This window comes from Centroberyx affinis, unplaced genomic scaffold, assembly GCF_046629955.1.
Source record: "Centroberyx affinis isolate AG114_WGS23_722 - 3 ecotype Tasmania unplaced genomic scaffold, CSIRO-AGI_Caff_v1 ptg002542l_1, whole genome shotgun sequence".
Taxonomy (NCBI): domain Eukaryota; kingdom Metazoa; phylum Chordata; class Actinopteri; order Beryciformes; family Berycidae; genus Centroberyx; species Centroberyx affinis.
The window spans coordinates 129,116-150,504 of NW_027280758.1; the positions used below are offsets into that span (position 1 = coordinate 129,116).

The following is a 21,389-nucleotide window of genomic DNA, read 5'->3' on the forward strand; positions in this document are numbered from 1 at the left end:
GGCATTTTTTGTTTGGCTTTGGGTAAAAAAAATGTAATTGTTTTATGTTTCTATTTTCACTCTTTGTTGAACTTTTGTCACACTTTTTACAGTAAAGTAACTCTGCGCCACTTGATTTCTAAAAGAGAACAACAGCGACCAAAAAACGACTTCCTCACAGGGCCCAGCTGCTATTATTTCCGACTAAAAGCACTTGAATGCACCGACGAGTCGCATGTGGGACTCTCAATCTCGGAAGTTGGAGCCTACGAGAAGCACGTGAAGGCGGCATACTTGGACGCGACGGAGAAAAGAGAGAGAGAGAGGAAAGAAAGGGCAAGGGACCTGTAATAAATTCAGCCTCATACTCTTGGCGCCAATCCGGCTAAAAGAGGAATTAAATAGCTAAATTTTCATTGATGGTATAATCAAATTGCGCCCAATTCGTGATACGCTCCCTTCCATCGGTCCGCGCTAGCCAGTTAGCCTCGTTAGCACACTATCATTGTCATAATCTGGCCCCCTTCTCTCTCTCGTCACGATACTAATAATTCAGCAACAGTAACCATAGGGACAATAGAGGTGTATTTCTCCAAGGTGATCGATAAGACACAACGAAATGGGGGTGAGTTTTATCTGTGTGTTTCTGCTTAACGTGTCCGTCCGAGGTAATTTAATGAAAGGTGAATGTTTTGGGAACGTGAATGCATGATGGTGAGAGAGCGAGAGAAAGAAAGAAAGAGAGAGGGAAGGAAGGAAGGGGAGACCATGGTGGATGGATGTAGGGCTGGCACCGGGACATATTTGGCTGTGCTAGCCGTTAGCTGGCTCGCCGTCCAGATAGCCTGGTATCCCCGGCTTACACATGGCTTTTTCTAGCCGTTTCAGCATTATTACTGCATTCCGTTTACGACCGCAAATCTGCAAGTGTGTGGTTTTTGTCTTGTCAATACCGCTGCCCTTGTCGCTGTGCACGGTTGATAAGTTATCCTTGTGTGTGTTGTGACATTGTTAGCTTGCTAGCTAAGTTAGCCACTTGGGAATCCCATTTTTATGAGTGGTGCTTTGCTAGCTATTTACGTTAATCGCTTTTTATAGCAAGGTGTGTGTACATTTACCGAACAAGCCAGTGTGCTTTCTTTGGCACCGACGATAACTGCCGTGTGGTTCGATATAGAGAGGTTACCTGTCACCAGGAACCAGGCCTGGAGTCAGTCCGTAAGGCTAAGTTAGTTTCCGTAAGTGTAATGCTTTAACGTTAGCTACTTTCTGTAAGTAGACTGAGTTTATCCTTCACTTTCACTCCAGATAAACCAATCCACGTGCTTCCTGAGTCCTAGCTCAGCCTTCCTGTGCTTGGTACAGAGTTAATTCTCTGAGCTATAGTTGGCATTTGAATGCATTCCTTCCCTTAATAGTAACCTTCTCTGGTCTTGTCTGGACGAAATGAAGGCATTTAGCTAATTCCCACTTGTTTGTCCTCTGCTGCATGACAAATCCTGTACCGTTTGTCCATTGTAGTCATGTCACTGCAAACCTGATTATCGTGTTGTTGTAAATAGGGGCACCCCAAAGCTGGTAATGCATGCATACTACCCACTGAATGCTTTAGGGAGATGTGAAACCATGAATTATATTAATCTCAATATGTAATGAAACATCATTATGTGTAGTCACTCACTGTTATGAAGTTAGTTTGTTTCACTGGCATATTAACCTAACAAATCCTATAAACTGGAATGTTCAAATTGAGCCCTGAAACACAACTTTAAATCACAGTATTACATTACATCACAACACAGCCGTTTTTTGGTGGACACCTGTAACTTAAATTGCAAAGACACAGCCAGCAGTCAGTGATAATGCACTGTTCTGGTGGAAACTGCTTATAGCAACCTGTTGTAGCTGTGTGTTCTGTTCTTTGCAAGGAGTAGATGCAGCCAGAGTGTGATTTGTTTTTAGAGCTGATACCATCACTGGATATTGAGCCATGGCCAGGCTAAATGAGGATATCAGTATCAGAGTATTTCTCCAATACTCTAATCTCATACCAAGAGCAACGTGGAACATATCAGAGATCAAAGCAAGACTTTAAAACTTTATTAACACAATTATGTCTCCTCATGCAACTGCTCTCCTCACCCAGTGATATTTTGTATAGATGACAAAGACTGATGTGAGTCAATAGAACAAAATGATCTCTTTCAAGTCTTATGCTTCTTGTTAGCTTGCTATTGCTGTCTGGCTATTTATATTGTTGTTATGGACAGGGCGGTGATGAAGTTAATAGTATGAATAGTAATGATATTGTATTTTTATGTATATTCACTTTTACCTTTAAGATATCTATTACTATTTCTTCTGCATGATCGACTTTTTCACTCATTCACTTGTCTTGTTTTGACATGATTTGTGGTTGTTATTTTGGTTGATGTTGTTTGTTCTGTTCTTGTGTCATTAAGTCTGTGTTGTCATGATGATATGTGGAGGTGGAGTTGCTGCTGGAGCAAATGAGGCCTCCAAATAAATAAATGAATACAGGAAGGAAACTTTGCTTTCTGCCTTTGTCACACAGAAGAATGTTCAGTGTCTCTAGTGGAGAAAAATGAATATCTCAATCACATTTTTCCAGTCACTCACAACTAATTGTCTAAATGTTTATTGGTCAGTAAAAGTAATGCATCTGATTAGGAGTGGTATACTTTATCCATATCACCAGTAAAGAGAGGTATCGGTGCATTCTTCGATTAAATTTAACTAAGATTCAACAAGTAGAATCTTATTTCCCCCCACATTTAGCCTAAAAATGATAGCTTACAAGGGGCATACATATTACATAAATGGTGTTAACAAGAGGCAGGGATTCCCCCTCCATCCCTCCTCAAACTGCACTAAAAAACAAAGGCTGAATTGCTAGCAAATGTTTAACACCTTTTTGAGCGTTGGCCAAATGCACAGCGGTAACCTGGCTGAAACCTGGTGCTGTGTCTGTGGACCCGGCCTGGTTTGGGTTCTTTGATCTTTGTCTTATGAGGACGAGTTGGCTGTGCAAGACCTGGCTGAATAAAAGAATTTCAAATTGAGCAAATCAATCACCTTCTTACTCTGTGTGCAGAGTGGAACAGATAACTGGCAAACTTGCTCCCCTCATGCTTTGAAATTTTACCATACCACCAAACCAACACATTGTTCACTGCATTATTAGAGCTTCTCAAATTGGTTCAATTGAAGACACAATGAAGAGTGGCATTTGTATCTATTCTTACCGTTTGATGCTAAGCAGCTTAGCATGCAAACCCACCTTCAAAGATTGACAGAGCCAGCACTAACTTTTTCAAACCAACTCCATAGTGAATATCTAAATAAAAATGCTCAATCTAGATACATGATTTCTCATATGGTACAGAGAAGTTGATTTATTGAGCCACAGCAAAAAAAATAAGCAAATTAAAGTCAATTAAATGAATGACTTTTTACAATTCGTCTTGTCTCTGGCTGGCTGCCAAGTGTGGGTGAGGGTTTGAGGTACAAACCTGGGGGTATCTTATGTAAATCCACTCAAAAAGCAGCTAATCACAGAATTTGTTTTTTCCATTTTACGTTCTGTGGAGCAAATAAATTCCCCTTCTAAAATCTAAGCAGCATAGCATGTCAGTGAATGACAATGGCGACTGGGAGTAAAATGATTTTGACACATCTTTCCCCCCCTTTTCCTCCATTGCCCATCTTCTGTCTCTTAATATCTTGTGTTCACCACCTCCCTCTATCCTTCCATGTCTCCTCTCTCTTTCCTTCTATTCCATGTGTCCTCTCTCCTTCCATCCATTCCTTTCAACCCCCCCTCTCTTCCACATCGCTCTTTCCCCCTTTTCTCAATCCTCCTTTTTCCTCCTACATCTCTCCTCCCACCTCCACATATTCATCCTCCTCTCTTCTCCTCCTTTCCTCCAATCTTCTCCCTCTCCCTCCTTCTACCTCTCATTTCCTGTGTCCAGAGGAAGTCCAACAGAGCGAAAGAGAAGAAGGCCCGGCGCCTGGAGGAAAGGGCGGCTATGGACGCTGTCTGTGCCAAGGTGGACGCAGCCAATAAGGTGAGAGCACCGGGCGCGATTAACCAATGAGGCTAGAGCAGCGATTCTCAACCTGGGGAGTTTCTTAGAGGGGTTTCGAAAGGAGTTTGGGGAGACGATGGTGAGATAATAATAAAAGAATGGGGGGGGAAATATATCTCTAATATACAAATATTGTGTTTATAATCTTTTTGGCATTGTTATAGTTGTGAAATAAGTATGTATGGGTTAACTAAACAAGTGAAATACCCTGAAAACTAAAGAAGAAATGGGTTGAGAATGTGAGCTGCTTGCCGACTGCAAAGCTATTGTGGTTGTGTAGCTCTGTCAGTTGATAATGGCATTGGATCGGAGCTGCCCATGTTAAAAATGAATGCACTCACGGTACTGTAAAGTGCTCCGCATAAAAGCGTCCACCACTTGGCCTTTTGTTACATGCTGTTGCAGGCGCTCCATAAGGCTTGCATAGAGCATGGCACTCTATCGTAAGCCTGGATTTTTCATCCCCGGTTCAGCTACAGTCATAAGACATCGCCCCGTCTAATGACACCAGAAACTGTGATCGCACTCCCTGCCCTAATCACATCCATAATTAACATGGGCATAACAGGAAAAGGCAAAGACAGTGCCATATGTTTATTTCTGCATAATTAAACAGATGATCATAATTTTTAAATCCTGCCCATGTCCTAGAACAGTGGTTCTCAACGTGTGGTCCGGGGACCACCAGGGGTCCTTGAGGGGGTTCCAGGGGGTCCCCAGCAAATTGATGAATTGTTAAACTTCAGCATTATTTCATTTACAAGAAGTTAACACAATTAGAGAATGTAGAAGAATGACTGTTTTGATCATAGTTTCACTGTTATCTCTCTATCTACAATACAGATAGTCATGGAATTCTGGACAAAATCATATCTAATGATAAAAATATTGTCCGAAAGACAAAAACTCATCAAACGGGGGTCCGTGGCTCCAGTGTGGACTAAATTAGGGGTCCTTGATATGTAAAAGGTTGAGAATCACTGTCCTAGAACACACCCCAAACCTTGTTTCGCTTGAAAAAGGCTAGGAGGCTGTAAGGAGTGAGAGGGCAGAGGTGTGAGGATTGTGAAAGCCCAGAGTAAACCCTGCTGAAGCCTGGAGGAACCGGAAACTCTGGCTCGCCTCGTCACACCCGCCTAGAGCCGACTGTACACAAGAGGCTATAGTGTCTTCCACAAGAGGCCTGAACAGGGCCAGCCTGGGCTCACTTATTTTCTGTGTCACTGTCCTTGTCCCAAAATGGGGCACTCTGTGGTTCTGCAGAACGGGGCGCGTCCCATGTACTTGCAGCATCGTGGGTTGGCCTGTGCTGTGTGCCGCTATCTTCTCTCCCTCCTCCTGCTTCTCTCCACTGTCAACTTGCCAACAGAGCAGGAATGCAAAAAATTCTCCCAAAGCAACATTTCTGTTATTATTTTTGTTTATCTTGTTGCCAGCAGAGAGGAAGCATGAGTTGGGCTATTGTTTCAAATACACAAATAGTGCATTCAGTCCTATTTTCTAAACATTTTAATTTGGCCCTGGCAAGTTCCCCTGGGCCCTATTGTGGAAAAGGGGGTATTGTTAATTTGAGAAAACTGAAGGAACGAGGCAAGGGCCATTATTCGTATTCCCAGGGCCAAGGAAAGGCTGACTTTATGGGCCCTTATTATGACTTAAATCAGTAATGGCCCTATAATTGGTCTTTCTGTATGAGCCCGGTTTGGCCCCCCTTTTGGCTCCAGAGCCTGTGGGTGAGGCAGAGGGTTTAAAAGAATGTAGTCAGGGATTTACTGCACCATCTCAATTTGCAGTATATTTGCAAACGTTTTTGAAGAGTTTGACGTGTAGATAGAAAATTATTTATTTTTTTTTCAGAACTTTGAAAAAATCAAAATACAGGACTTCAGAATGTATTTAGTATCTTTCAGAATGTGATTCAGGCCTTTTAAGAGGGAAAGACTTTTGATGTTGATTTTATGTTTGAAAGTCTCTTAAGTTTATTTTGCCCTTTCTTCTCACAGCTCGATGACCCACTGGCTGCCTTCCCAGTCTTCAAAAAGTACGACAGAAATGGGTACGCATTGTTATTCAAGGCCTGCAACACACTTGCTCAGTGTTTCATGAACTACATACTTGTTGCATTTCAATACATGGAGGGAAGAGCTGGGGGTATTTGTCTCTCTGTCCTTTTTTCTCTCTCTTTTCTTTCACCCACTCTCATAAATAGACACACACTAGACAAAGACACACACACACACTCATTCTGAATGTTACTGACCTTGTTAACTTGTCCCCCTGTCCAGGCTGAACCTGCAGATAGAGTGTAAGAGAGTGTCCACCCTCAACCCCCTGTCTGTGGAGTGGGCCTACGAACTCACAAGATCCAACATGCAGACACTGTAAGTATTCTATTCTATTCTATTCTATTCTATTCTATTCTGTTCTATTCTTAGTAGTTGTAGTTCAAGACCCATCCTTTACACAGCTGCATAGACAGGCTTGCATAGATATGAACTGTAGGTGTGAAGTGGGCGACGCTGAAAACAATGGGCATTATATTCGCGAGGAGAAAGGCAAACGAGTGACAAATTGTTTGTGTGCAGGCGACCACAAAAGTGACATCAAATTGCTACCCAGTAAGAAGTGGCAGACATTATTTCCCCCCAGTTGAAACACTTTGTATCGGAGTATGAATTAGACCGTACAGATTCAGGAGCCTGTGGGGAACGAAGGAGAACAGAGGCAGTTGAAGTTGAAAAATGATGGGGACAGAATTGTACGGGGGATGGAGGGAGGGCAGGAAGGATGAAGGGGACAGGGGGGGATTGACTACAATTTATTCTCTCAAACTTTGCCAGAATTTGTGTAGTTTGCAATTTGGCAAATGGGTGCAGTCGGTCGGAACTAAAATTTGTTCCATTTAGAAAACACGTCCGTCTTGAGTGGCGGCGCCGGGGCCGGCTGATGGGTAAAATGCAAGGGGTAAAATTAGCATTTCAGGTCACGTTCGGGCTGACCCATTTTCAATCCGCCCTGCTGCAGGTATGAGCAGAGCGAGTGGGGGTGGAAGGAGAGGGAAAAGAGGGAGGAGATGAAGGACGAGAGGGCGTGGTACCTGCTGGCCCGCGACGCCGACTCCGCCCCCGTCGCCTTCTCCCACTTCCGATTTGACGTGGAGTGCGGGGAGGAAGTTCTTTATTGGTAAGACACCGATCCCCTTGTTTGTGGATTTCAAGCAATTCTTTGCTTTAGCGCAATAGCTTTTCTTTGTGGCAAGAGCAGGGGCAAAGCAATATTTCACTTGTGTACTTCATTTTGGTACCGAACATTTTCCAGCATGCTGACCTCAACATGACTCCATGAACCAGCCAATCAGCTCTGGAAAAGGAGGGAAATGAGCGCCACTAATCTGAGTCAGTACCCATCAATCAATCCAACCTCACACTGGTCTAACCTGTTGTCTTGAATCTGCAGTTACGAGGTGCAGCTAGAGAGCAGAGTGAGGAGGAAAGGACTGGGCAAGTTCCTCATCCAGATACTACAGCTCATCGCTAATAGGTAAAATCTACTGGTACTGTTATGGTTGTTTGATGCTGTTTGGCCCGAGTGTGGACTAACAACCAGGGGAAACTAGGGTGCATGGTTTTGGAAATATGCCTGTGTCACATTCACTACAGTTATATAATAATAAGGCAATATCTTTCTCCCTTTTTTCTTAAGCTTTGTTTCTTTCTTGCTCTTTCTCTCTCTAGTACACAGATGAAGAAAGTGATGTTGACAGTATTCAAACACAACCACGGGGCTTACCAGTTCTTCAGGGAAGCTTTACAGTGAGTACATCATGAAGTGCACTCTGTTTTTAAAGATGGAGCTATGGGCAGTCTAACTTTAAAAGGGCAAACTGACAGAATTGGAACATTCTCCGCTTCCCCGGTCTTGAGCACCTGAGTCAATATTTGTGAACACAAATTCAGTCGCTTTACTTGTCCGTCTCCCTCCATCCTGGTTTTTTATGTGATCCCTCTCTCCGCGCCTCCAGGTTTGAGATCGATGACACTTCGCCCAGCATGTCCGGTTGCTGCGGTGACGACTGCTCCTACGAGATCCTCAGCCGGCGGACCAAACACGGCGAGGCCTCGGCGGGACACACCCACGGGGGCGGGCACTGCGGGGGCTGCTGCCACTGATCGGCTGCAACGGCCCCGCCGATTGGTTTAAAAACCAGCAACTTTCATGGCTGTGTGTGAAAGCTCGCGCTGCCTGCTATCTAGCAGGCATTTTGAGTTTACCTGCTCAGAACATTTGGAAGTTAAACGCCCGTAGAGTGCCGTTAATAATGAACCGAATGGTGGAGCGCACCATACTTGGCTACAGATGTTGATGTCGCATTATGGATTGAGATTTATGTGTCGATAGTTTTTTGTGTATTCCTGCTACATACGATTTAGGAGGTAGTACGCAGTGTGAGCTTTCACACATAGCCCCTGTTTTCCTACTTCCTGGTCTGATGTCCAAGCCCCCATTCCCCCCCAGTCCTCTAGCTCCCAGTCATGTAAAAGCTACCGCCCCCCCTGTGCTCACGCTATCCACCCCTCCAGCTACTTTATAACTCATCCCACCCTGCTCTCATCTCCTATTGTTCTACACTGTATTGAATCATTCTGCAGAGTTTCTTAAACTATTGCTCGGGACCCAATGCAGCTCATGGACCTTATTCATTTGGGACCTCACAACAAGTGTGCTAGCTTGTTTTAATGAACCTGGGTCCCAGGATGAGGTTACATTTTACCTGGTTTGGGTCCCGTGAAGCAGTTTAAGAAGCCCTGCTGCACTGTAGTGTACTGTGCTACATTACCTGGTACATTGCAAGTTATACATGAGTTATTTGTGTAACAGCAGCACTGCAGCCAGCAACAACTGTACTGTTTGGAACCACATTGGCCTGTCCTACTACTGTTACATGGTTACAATTAACTATTAGGACTTCCCATCTTCTCTAGTCCCATCACTCAGGTGATACCTACACATCGACCTCTCCCCCGCTTTGTTTTTTAAATCCTTAACTTAATGAGGCAAGACGACTAAGATCACATTCTCTCCTGCTCTTCCTCCTCTAATTGTTAGGAATCTCCTCTTTCTTATCTCCTGTTGCCGTAAATCTGTATTCAACCAAGGGAGTAATCCCAGTATTTCCCTCCCATATGGACAGAGTACCAGTGTGTGTTTATTCTCATTCAGCTGCTCAACTCGCATAACTCCTGCCCACTTTTTCTTCTCAGAGGCAACTGAGCTAAGATTTCCATTTCATGGGGTCTTTTTAATGCGACCTCGCCATAATTGTGAAAATGCATCCTTCTCTCTTTTTTCCACTCTTCCTTCCCTTCATCTTTTCCTTCCTTCCTGCCTATAGACAGCGGCTGATTCACTTACTGATTCTGCATTTTCCCGTGTTTCAGTTCTGTCAAGTTGCACCCTTCTTTCCCTTCCCCCTGTTCTTCTTTCCTCCATCCTCGCTCCATGCCCTAAAAGTGCTGATGACAGCAGGCCCATTTATGCTACCTTCACCTCTAGTCACCTTTTGTAAAATTGCATTCTTCCCCCTTCCCTCCGTCTCTTCCTCCCTTTTGAAAAGGTACTGATGACAAACAAGTTGATGCTAACGCTACCTTTGGCTATATTTGAAAACTACAAAATCCATCCTCCTTCCCCTCTCACTCTCCCACATTTTGTTACCACGAGCAAATCATATTGCTTTAACATAGAGGAGGATTGCTATCAGTCACCACTCCATTACACAGCTGTCATTAACCCAGTTATTTTAAGTTGATGAGTGCTATTAGCAGATGGAAGGTAGCTTGGAGGAAGGAGAGTGGATGGATGGATGGATGGATGGATGTTACTGCAGAGAATTCAAGGTCTTTTTATTGAGATTAATCCCCCTCTTCCCCCCCGGCCCTCACCCCCCCACTCCCAACCCACCATCAGTAGTTTGCATGACAAGTTTAAAAATGTTTGTTTAATGAAACTCATCGTCTAAATCAGGATTACACAACAGCTATGCTTCTTCTGATCATTAGCTACACTGTTTGAACCGGTAGCTAAAATCCTCACGCGGGACTGGCAGCGTGACTTTAATATTTCACTCAAATCCCCCATGAACATCAGTGCATGGTTAAAAGTATGTGAAAGGGGGGACTTGTATGAAATTTGAAGTTAATGCAGAGGTTTCTTATTCCTCAAAGCATCTTGGCACATACGGTCAGTAGTGTAACATTTTGGACTGTCAGGTAAAGTTGGTCTTTTTTGCTCTTGACTCACTAGACCATTGTTCTGTACTGATGTCTCCATACTTACCTTTTGGACTGTATCTCTTCTGTCCATTGATTTTAAATGGGTCAAATATGATCTTAACCCCAAGATGCTTTTGGGTCACCAAGTCCAGATTTCCAGTTAGGATTCTAGATACCCCATCTAAGCCAACCTAGAAAGGCTGCTGTAACCACTTGGGTCTTGTCGTTTCCATATCTGTTTACAAAACCTTCAGGGTATTTTTGGACAGTCTAGAGTGCTAGTCAGCTGGGTTAGATCCCCATTCTAGAAACCACCAGAAAACCCTTTCACTCCAGGACCAGGGTGAATATGTTCAGATTTTACATGAGGGCCGGTAGGGAGTGAAGATGGTGTTTTCTCACTATATGATAAGGGGACATATCATCATGTGGTGGGGTGCCATCCATTTTGATTTCCCATCAAACCACCTCCCTCCCCCGACAGGACGCCGCTAGTACTCTCCACACTGCTGTGGTTAAAGATTCCTGCAACTAATGTGGATCAGAGTACCTTCAAATTCACACTGTGTGAAATAGGGGAGATTGACATTTGAAGTTGATACATATTGCCCAGATCCAGGGGTGAACGCTGTTTTTGGTTGTTTCCAGATGGGGGGAAAAGACAATGAGAAGGAATAGTCCAGCTATCTAGCACTCAGAGACCACATGTTGGTGTTTCATGCTTGTTAGAACAACAGTAATGAACAAAAAAAAAATGTAAACAACATTTTGCTTGTATGTTTAAGTTTTAGACTAACTTCTGATAAGTACAATCGTTAATTTTTACTGCATAGGTTACAAAAAAAAAGGATATTGTTCATAGTGGCAGTATAACCGACCGACTGACCGACCGAGTCTCTCTCTCTCTCAGGTTATTCAAATGTAAACAAACCTCCTCCGTTTTACTTAACAGCCATGTTGTGAGTTGGATGTAGGCTGGATTGACTTGCCCCTCAGCTCTGATCTAGAGTCAGTGTCATGCTATCATATTTAAAGTAACATTTCACTTTGGTAAACCTTTTCCTCCTTTTTTAGGGTACAAACTTCTGTAGGAGTTCATGAATGATCAGCGGCCAATATCGGTCACTCTGTAGACTGTGGCCACCAACACTTGTATACTTTGATTTTAAAAACCAAGCCTAAAACTCTTACTTTTAACACAAAAAACAAAGCAAAGTGGACCCAGGTAACACTACTTTTCAAGAGGTAATTTTACTGTTTACTACAGTAAGAGCTGGGAAAAAGCCTGAACTGATGTTGGATGCTCCTGAACTCCTGTGGAGGCATGAATGTGCATGCAAGTGAAATCTCATTTTAAGTGACAATTTGAGTATGAGCTGACCCTAGATCTGTGCTCAGAAGTGGCAGTCAATCCAGAAAGGCGGGCTGTGTTTGAGGAAGGCTCATTGGGAGTGAAAATGCTTTTGTGAAAAAAAAACAAAAAAACAACTTCAGTTTGGAAATGAGCCTACTTAACCAGTTTATTTTATGTCACTCCATACTTTTATTTTACAATATGGTTGAATACCCTCACCGATCTTGTTGGATACTTTTAATTTTCTACCCGCCCTCCTTCCTCCTATGTGTTCCTTCTTCTTGATCTTTTTCTCTATGTATATATAAGCTGTTGTGGATCCATTTTCATTTTTTTGGCCTTTTACAGGTAAAACACTTTTTTTTAAAAACGATGTTTAAAAAAACTCCATGTTTAAGAGTGAGTGTTACAGTCCTGTGCTTACCCGACAATGAAAGGGAAAATTAAGTCATTTCTGCCTTGTCAGTGTTTTATTTGTATGTTACAAATAAAGGAAAGTTGTTTGACTTCTAGACAGATGCCCCTTGTTCTTTGTCTTGCTATGATGAACACTTGTTTTTATTTTCAAGAAACCAAAATACAAACAACTGCAGATGTTTTCATATAATATATTAAGGGAGTCATGAAACGTTTTTAACATAGTGGCATTATTATAACACTTGGATTTACCCACAAAATAAAAAAGTAAATAAGGCATAAGGTAGACTTTTGTGAGAAGTGGCTCTTGCGGAACTATGTTTGTGTACAACTGTTTCTAGGGGTGTCTTTACTGTGCTGCACTGTAACAGGAAGTTGTTGGTGCTCTGCTGCTGCAAAAAAAGATGTCCTAGCTAACCGAATGAATGGATTTTCTGATGCACTGAGGTGCCTTTTGCGTTTCTGCCTTCCAAGATTTCTCGCCCTTGGTAAGTGCCGACAGATGTTAGGCAGGCTGTTTAATGTTTAACGGTCATGTAAAGCTAACGCCTAGCCCAACATAGCTTAGCTAACATTGACTTACCTCCAAGTTACATGTAATCGCCCACCTTCAAATCAAACGGGGATGTAACACAAGTTCATCCTCAACCTCAGTGTTTGTCATTAGTCTCACAGGTAACGTTAATGTTTCTGACTAGTAATACACCCCTTGGTCTCAAGGTTGGGCTAGTAACGTAAGCTATAGCAAGATTATAACGGCTAGTTAAGGTGGCTAGCTAAAATGTTGAGTGCCAGTCGAGATATTAAACCGAATTTCAGCACATAAAATACATTTTAGCAGTGTTCATTTCGGCAGGCATAATTTCAGGAGAAGTTAAGATAGAAGATAATGGGAAAAAAATGCTTATGGTGTATTGCTTTGTGACTGATATTATCCACTGTCACCCTTTCAGCCGGTCGGGGTGCCATGGCAACGAGGATGAAGCTGAAGCTGAAGACGGTGTTTGTGCTCTACTTCATGGTCTCCCTCATGGGCCTCGTCTACGCGCTGATGCAGCTCGGTAAGTGTCCGGACTGGATCCATCAGCAGGTAAACTAAGCCTCATAAAACATAAAGCCAGCTCAGTCAGTCACTTCACTCCCCCATACCTGCTGTGAAAGTTTATCACAAATTTTCACTCAACCCTCACAGTCCTCTTGTATTCAGCAAAGAGCTACTGTCTACTCTGTCTTTACCTTTACCAACATATGAGGAAGCCTCTTTTTTTGCTGTATACTATTGGAAATACATCTTATCTACCAAAAGGTTGCATTGCTCTGACTAGACTCAACTTCTCATCTCACCTCACCCATTTTGCTCAGTGAAATGGTAAACCTTCATCTCCTTTTCTCTTCTCCTTAACAAATACACATTTCACCTGTCTTTACCTCCCTTGGCCACTTTATAGATGAAGCATTCAGTCCGAACATCTGATTTCTTACATCCTCTCTCATTGCTTTAGATTTTGTCTTCACGTAGCAGGAACACGACCTATTGCATTTCCCTCAAGGAGCTATTCAGTTCTAGTGTTTTTTTCCTACTCCAGGTGGTTTTATGGGCTTTTGAGGAGGTTTAGGTTTGGGACTTTTGTGTAAGGATGGCAGGTTGAAGACACCACAAAACAATCTTCATTGGGCAGGAGGAGATTTAACAATATTGTAGCTCACATATAAGGAATACACTTCCTCTCACAAAGAGGAACAAAATATTTTGTAGGGTTCAACTTTTTCTTTAGGTAGTCAGAAAAAAACTTTTGAGCTACCTAAAACTGTCCCAGTGAGTGGCAAAATAACAGAATAGGTTAAAACTGCATTTATGTTGAAACAGGATTTTCCTCTAGTTAAGATGAGAGAACAAGTTGATGAGGCAGGGAAAACACTCTCTGCTACTGCATTTTAAACTCCCTTCCTCTGCTCTGTCCCTCATATAATGCAGGTCAGCGCTGCGACTGCACAGAGCATGACCTGCCCAAGGACCGTACCATCTCCCGGCTGCGGGGGGAGCTGCACCGTCTGCAGGAGCAGATGAGGAAGTCGGAGGTGACCAAACAGCCCCAGAAACAGCTAGCTAAACCGTCCCAGCCCACCATCTTTGTCATCACCCCGACATACGCAAGGTAGAGTCCACCCTCCCCCGTTTCTCTCTGTCTCTCTCTATCACATACACACTGTCCAACTCATCCTGTGTGTCCCTGTGCAGGCTGGTGCAGAAGGCGGAGCTGACCCGCCTGTCTCAGACCTTCCTCCATGTTCCTCAGCTCCACTGGATCCTGGTGGAGGACTCGCCCCACAAGACGCCCCTGGTGACCGACTTCCTGGCCAAGAGCGGCCTGAGCTACACGCACCTGCACACACCCACGCCCAAGGACCGCAAACTGCAGGAGGTGGGTGGAAACACACACTCACCCATACGCCCCACACTCTCCCATGGCATTAGCTGACATTGTTAGCTGACTTATGGGTTAGGGGCTACAATCAGAGATGACAGTAAAATCAGAAAATGTGAAATGGGCACATTAACTTTATCGACCTCTATCAGCTACTAGTAGGAATTGCAGCAACACTGATAGAACTTGTCTCCGCCTATACAAGTGTCAAAACCCCCTCACCCCCACGCTTCCAGTCCTCTTGAGTTATGGAAGCCTTTAATGGACACAAACAATAGTCACATTTTCATAATGGAGAGGAGTAAGCTAGGTTGGGATTGGGAGTGTCTTGAAATGCTAATGGGAGGGGAGTTTTTGTTCCAAAAGCCAGAAATCTCAGCAGCTGGTGAAGTAATCATTGAGTCATTATTGCTGCTCAACAACCATATCAACCCCCCACAGATACATTATGGTCATTTCTATTGCCCTTTTAACTACAGTTTCAAAACTAAAGCTCTTATGACATGACACTTACAACATCAGCATTACTATGGTCATCCTGTGTTTTCCCAGTAAGGTTGGGAATGTAGAAAGTATGATGCTAACTGGCACGGCAGAAGTTTTTTGTGTGTGGCTTCACCATATGGACAAAATCATACTGCTCTTTCCACATAATTTCCTCTTGAATTTTTATCAAGCAAAGATCTGCATGTCATCACAGCATGTTCCCTCTGATTTACAGCCTCTTTGCAATTTCATTATTTTTTTTGTCTCTATTAATTGTGCATTCCTGCTGAACAAAACAGCTTTTTGAAAGTGCCACAATCTGAACGCTCATTTGACACCCCAGGGTGACCCCAGCTGGCTGAAGCCTCGCGGAGCCGAGCAGAGGAACGAGGGCCTACGGTGGCTCAGAGAGGACAGAAGGGCTCAGCAAGGGGCAGACATCCAGCAGGGTTTACTTTGCTGATGATGATAACACATACAGCCTACAGCTATTTGAAGAGGTGGGTGTTGGAGTGTGTGTGTGTGTGTGTGTGTCTGTGTGTGTATATGTGTGTCTTTATGTGGCTCAGCAGGGGGCAGACTGCCAACAGAGATTGATTTACTTTGTTACTGATGTCAGTAACAAAGTCTACAGCTATTTTTAAGAAGCAGTTTGTGTGTGTGTGTGTGTGTGTGTGTGTGTGTGTGTGTGTGTGTGTGTGTGTTGTGTGTGTGTGTGTGTGTGTGTGTGTGTGTGTGTGTGTGTGTGTGTGTGTGTGTGTGTGTGTGTGTGTGTGTGTGTGTGTGTGTGTGTGTGTGTGTGTGTGTGTGTGTGTGTGTGTGTGTGTATGAATGAGTGTGAGTAGTTAATGAGCCATGACTAAACAAGAACAGCTAATGCCAAGAATAGCTGAGTGATTGATAATCCTCACATCTTTTTCTACCTCTTTTCCCCTCTCTTTCCTGTCCTCCACCTCCTCATCACTCTCCTCTCCTCCCCTCCCCTCCCCCCTCCTCCCAGATGAGGAGCACCCAGCGGGTGTCAGTGTGGCCGGTGGGGCTGGTTGGAGGGATGAGGTACGAGAGGCCTGTGGTTGAAGGAGGAAAGGTGGGTACCTTGTAATGTATTCTCATGAACTGTTTTTTTTTGTTTGTTTTTTTTTGCTTTGGCCCCAGGTTGATAAAGTTGAAGAGCCTGAGTTTTGTTTCATTCAAGGAGAACATTACTTTATTAGCCAAATTACACAGAGCAATTTACCTTGCAAGGCAGCTGGATTTGCAAGATCACGATCACTCGAGAATCCATCTTGCCAGGCTTCAAGTTATGCGTTTGTGGCTGAACCACAGCGGTGCGGACCAATCAGCGTCCTATGAGGGCAGCTAGGGGCGTGGTTTAGGTGTGCCGACAGCGAGAAGCGACTGTTCGTTCACAACAATGGCGGCTCCTAAAGAGGCTAGCGTAGATGCTGCTATAACATCAGTTATTTCTGAACTCCCGACTGGCTTCGGTAAGAGTTTGTTTATATGGTTCGTTGATCTGATTGGTTTAAGTTAGCCTGTGATAGACGGTGATAGACAGATGGTTCAGCCAATCACCTGCCAAGTATTTTTTGAAAGTGCCTGCCCTTTTCCAAACAGTTTCCAATGACGACTTCCCAGATGGTTCTGTGTAACAAACCATCTGGCGCGTCAGGTTACAGAGCAATAGGAATCTAATCTAGGCCAATTTGCTGCCCAACCTGCTACTGTAGTGCCTTTTGTCAAAGGTATTCAGGTTGCAAGGGTGTGTGCAGGGTTTCAATTGTATGTATTTATTTATCTTTTTTGTATCTAAATTGGGATTGTAATGCCAGATGTAAATTGGGTCTTAATGTCTCATAATATCATTAAAAAAAGGTAGCACTTTATTTGAAATTCACTGTGATGCATTACAAGCAAATTCTAAGCCCATTAGAGGCATAGATGAACTTTTCTTACAATATTATCGTCAGACAAACATCAGAGAATTCACTTTACTATCATGTTGTTAACTAGGCTATACAGTTGCTCTGTGAAGTATTCAGATCCCTAAATTGTTTCCACATTGTGTTTACTATTATGCTTAAATTATAATAATTATCATGCACTCATAATGTGCTTATAATGCACTGATGCCTTGTATTACCTTATGAGCAGCACCACTTCAATTCAAGTATTACCAATACAAGCACTGAAGTCTTACTTGTGGTGTTAATCGTTCTTCCAAGGTGGTGCGCTTCCACACCGGCTGGCGCCCCAGTCGCCCCTTCCCTCTGGACATGGCCGGCTTCGCCGTCTCCCTCAAACTGGTCCTGGAAAATCCGGACGCTTGCTTCGACGGAGATGCACCGATGGGCTTCCTGGAAAGCAGCTTCCTTCAGGGATTGGTCACCATGGACGAGCTGGAGCCCAAGGCAGACAACTGTTCTAAGGTATGAGGAGGGAGAAGAACTTTTGTCAAATCCTATGTTTAGAGCAGATGTAGCTCAGCTGAAAAGTGACAAAATCATCAAATCTGCAAATCCTCTATTTGGGAGGGTAACCCAGGCCATAATGTGCAAAATGCACATCAGGTCTTCTTTGGTGTAGCATTCAACGTGTGCAGAGCGTAGAAACTTTTGAGAAAGAGATTACGGAGAAAGCGAGCAGTGGGGTTGGACTTGATTTCAAAAATGGACTTGCCTGCACTTGAGTGTACATATTTTATGGCTAAAATGTGTGTGTGTGTGTCTCTAGGTGCTGGTGTGGCACACACGGACAGAGAAACCGAAGATGAAGAGAGAGGAGGCTCTGCAGGCTCAGGGACTGGGTTCAGACACCGCAGTGGAGGTCTGAAGTACACACACACACACACACACACACACACACACACACAGAAACTGCAGCTATCTCCTTACAGTTGTCATTATTGTAAAAGTCCCACTTCTTGCAAGCTCGCTGTACTGCTGCTGCATTGTTGCTCCATCAACAAGAGGATTTGTTTAGAAATTTACTTACATTTCTACTTACATACATACACTGGATAGACACATGGTAGGGAGCCTATTACAATGGCTACCACCCCCCCCCACCCCCACACACACACACACACACACACACACACACACACACACACACACACACACACACACACACACACACACACACGTACATGTACTGTATATGTACACACCAAGTATGAATGAACATGAAGTCAAAAAACTGTCTCCAACAAAAACAGTAGACACCCACATACACACAAGATACATAATGACAACACCCCTAAAAGGTTATTCACCCCCACACCACTCACACACACACACACACACACACACAAACACATACAAACACACACACATACCGTGTAAAGGTTACTCTGCTGTTATTTGATGCTGTATATGGAACTCTTAGGTTGTAAATACTGTAAATATAAAAGCGTCTGTCAGAGGCGACATATTTAAATGGACCCGGTCATGCCTGTCTGTGTCGTTTTGTGGCTGGTAGTAAGCGTGTGTGCCTGTGTGCGCGCGCATGTGTGTGTATTGTAGCTACAGTAAACGGACGGTGTGAGTCGTGAGCCGAGTGAGTGTGTCGCTGCATCTGTGCTGACTGTGTGTTAGTGTGTGTATCAGGGTTTTCCTTGGTTTTACTGAGGTTACATCGCCTGGTTGAGGACTCTCTAAGGTTATGTGTCCACTGGGTACCTCTCTTTCTAAAGCGCTGGCTTCATTTTCTTGTTAACACCCCTGAACACAAACACACACACACACTCCACAATGAAGATCATTAATTATAGCACCCCCATCAGGCCAATTACATATGGATTGGGCTGTCTCCTTCTGTCCCACTGGTCTGATTTTGACAAACCTTGGAGAGATGATGCATCTGTGCACTGTGTTTCAGTAATTACATTGATTGGCCCAATGGGGGTGCAATAATTACAGGTCACACCACTGGTCCATCTTTGATGAAACTTGGAGGGATGATGCATTTTGGCAGTGTAAATTTGAAAGGCCCTCACTCCTACATCGTAAGTCCCATTGACACGCAACTTATTCCACACACGCAGCTATCCTTACAAATGACAGTGTTTGGCCTAATGGGGGCGCTGTAATTAAAGGTCAATATTTCAAACTTTGAAACTAAGGCCTTGTTACTGATTGGCCAAAGGGCTGCCTGCGTCATTCGTAGGGAATTGCGTTGACTTGAATTCGGTGGAAATGAAATGATGTTTGCGTGTTCCCGACAGCAGTGAGAGCTGAGCATGTTTTCAGAGCTCAAAGCGTTAAGTGCTAGTCTCGCTTTGTCCATATGCATCTTTTTAGTACTGCTTTCTAAAAAAGAGGTTCCCAGTGGAGGGAAGGGCTAAGAATGTGCAGTAACCTTCAGAAGTAAACATAAGGCTTGTGGAATCCATTCAGAAGCCCTAAGCAAGGAAAAGACACTATAGAAACTCATACAAATGCCTTACGCAATAAAGATATACAGAACACATGGTCCATTTTCCATATTTAGATGGTCGGATATAAACACTTGAATTTGCTGCCTAGTATGCAGGAAATCCCTGGTACATTATAGCAGTGGTTCAAAAGTATATTTGAGAAAAGCTTCAGATATAAATTGAACTACTTGAGCTGTGCTTGATTTAACCTCCTTGGCATTTGACCAGCTGCAGAAGTGGGTAAAACAAACAGCAAAATAACACGAACAATAAAACAAGTGCTCCTCAGCTACTGTTGTATGATACTGTAAAAACAGCTAGTGCCTGCTTCAGTGTTCTTAGTGCCTGTTAAGTCCTTTCTCTCCTGGTGTATAATGTATTTATTATGATATTGTTCTTTACGTTGTACAATGTGATAGAGTCTTAACTGTCTGTCTCTGGCCTTGAAAAATAAAACAAAACAATCTAAAACATTTTATCAGTGTCTCTTTTTTTAATGGTTCTTTTTTTGTCTAGTTGTTTTCGACCTTGCTCTTTAACTGCCTGCAGGCAAAATGGAGGAAATTTATTAGGATTTATTTTATAGCCAAATCCAAAAGTACTCCTCCTACAAACTCTCCTTGGGTGTTTCAGTGGCAAGTGTCACGTCACAAATTTTCTTAAGACGCCTTTCTTTATCTCTTACACCCCATACATAGAAGACTTTTTATCCATTCTTGCTCATTACAGTGTTTAATAACGTCCTTAAAAATACATGTTTTGGATATAGCATGTAGACATTAGTGGTAAGTTAATGCTGAAATGAGGATGTGACAGATGTTTTTTTTTTTCTGAATATCAACTGATCTCCCAAGGCACAGAGTGTACAACAAGGACATTTTCTACATAGAACAGGCTTCAGACTGGGTTTATTAGGTTTACAGGTGCTGATGTGTCATCGCTGAAGAGGAGAAATCTGGATAAAATGCAACAGAACTGTAGACAGAGGCAGAGGAGGAACTGGAGGATTATGAAGCAGTCTAGTTGCCTTCTGTTCCCATATCTTCCACATTCCCCGTTCCAATTCAGGCAAAATGAAGTAACATTAGTTGTTTTCCATGATGAAATCGAGAGAGGGACTATGGGTCATCTCAAATGCCACTGAAGAAACTTTGGGGAATGATGCATGTCATTGTCTTGGGGGAATGATGCATCTCACCACTGCGTTCTCACATATAAATAATATAAATTACACTGAATTAGCCCAAGGGAGGCACTATATCATTTGTTCACTCATCCATGTGTCACATGCAATATCTCAGCACTACTGACCTGATTTTGACAAAACTTGGGGAAATGACACCGATTGGCCCCAGGGGTAACTACCATTACACCTCAGAACAAGGTGACATATTTGTTACTGATTGATTGGCCCAGACAGGGACTTCATCCTTCATGGGGGACGACATGTTGACTGCTGCCTTGTTTCACCCTCAGATCCAGGCTCATTAAAACGGGCCACTAGTTCTCTCGCAACACATGTTGGATTCTGACCCCTCGTTGAAGAAACGCTGACACAAGTGATGAACTGAACGACTGTCTGGATCCCCGACTTGGTGGTTTGCTTTATTCAAACACGCAGCCAGCCAGCCAGCACACCTGCTCTCTGTCTGACTGGATCGGGTCACATGATGGGACCGCCTCAGGCAAAGCTCTATACCATAACAGTATATGACTTGGCATCAGGATTACAGACTTCTCTCGGTGGATGTGTCATATATCTGTCATTCTTTCTTTCACTTTGTCTCTCTCTCTACCTCTATTCATTTTCTCTGCACCCCCTCGCTTTCCTTCTCCCTCCATCTCTCCATTTATTTCAGGTTTCTCGACTCTCCTTTTCTTTTCTCTTCACCTATCTTTCCTGCTTTCTCTCTCCTCTCTTTCTCT

The 21,389-nt window shown here is 43.4% G+C and overlaps 2 protein-coding genes across 2 annotated transcripts; both read left to right on the forward strand.

Annotated features, from left to right (window-relative positions):
* The first annotated feature begins 266 nt into the window (after positions 1-266).
* Positions 267-12,218, forward strand: naa40 (N-alpha-acetyltransferase 40, NatD catalytic subunit). The gene is made up of 8 exons (XM_071534431.1): positions 267-604; positions 3,975-4,070; positions 6,095-6,147; positions 6,377-6,472; positions 7,116-7,274; positions 7,548-7,631; positions 7,826-7,903; positions 8,113-12,218. The coding sequence occupies exons 1-8, from the start codon at positions 599-601 to the stop codon at positions 8,258-8,260; spliced, it is 720 nt and encodes a 239-aa protein (XP_071390532.1). The 5' UTR covers positions 267-598; the 3' UTR covers positions 8,261-12,218.
* Positions 12,219-12,536: 318 nt separating this feature from the next.
* Positions 12,537-18,067, forward strand: b3gat3 (beta-1,3-glucuronyltransferase 3 (glucuronosyltransferase I)). Its single transcript, XM_071534433.1, is given in 9 exon segments — positions 12,537-12,622; positions 13,088-13,195; positions 14,110-14,290; positions 14,374-14,557; positions 15,390-15,493; positions 15,495-15,546; positions 16,047-16,133; positions 17,272-17,475; positions 17,780-18,067. Coding segments are annotated over 9 exon segments (1,086 nt in total). The 5' UTR covers positions 12,537-12,555; the 3' UTR covers positions 17,879-18,067.
* The last annotated feature ends 3,322 nt before the right edge of the window (positions 18,068-21,389 follow it).

What these genes read in the sequence shown, in the direction of transcription:
- naa40 (XM_071534431.1), top strand. An exon ending in AGGTGGACGCAGCCAATAAG is followed by an intron (nt 4,071 to 6,094) that starts GTGAGAGCACCG and finishes TTCTTCTCACAG; the next exon opens with CTCGATGACCCACTGGCTGC. An exon ending in CTACAGCTCATCGCTAATAG is followed by an intron (nt 7,632 to 7,825) that starts GTAAAATCTACT and finishes TTCTCTCTCTAG; the next exon opens with TACACAGATGAAGAAAGTGA.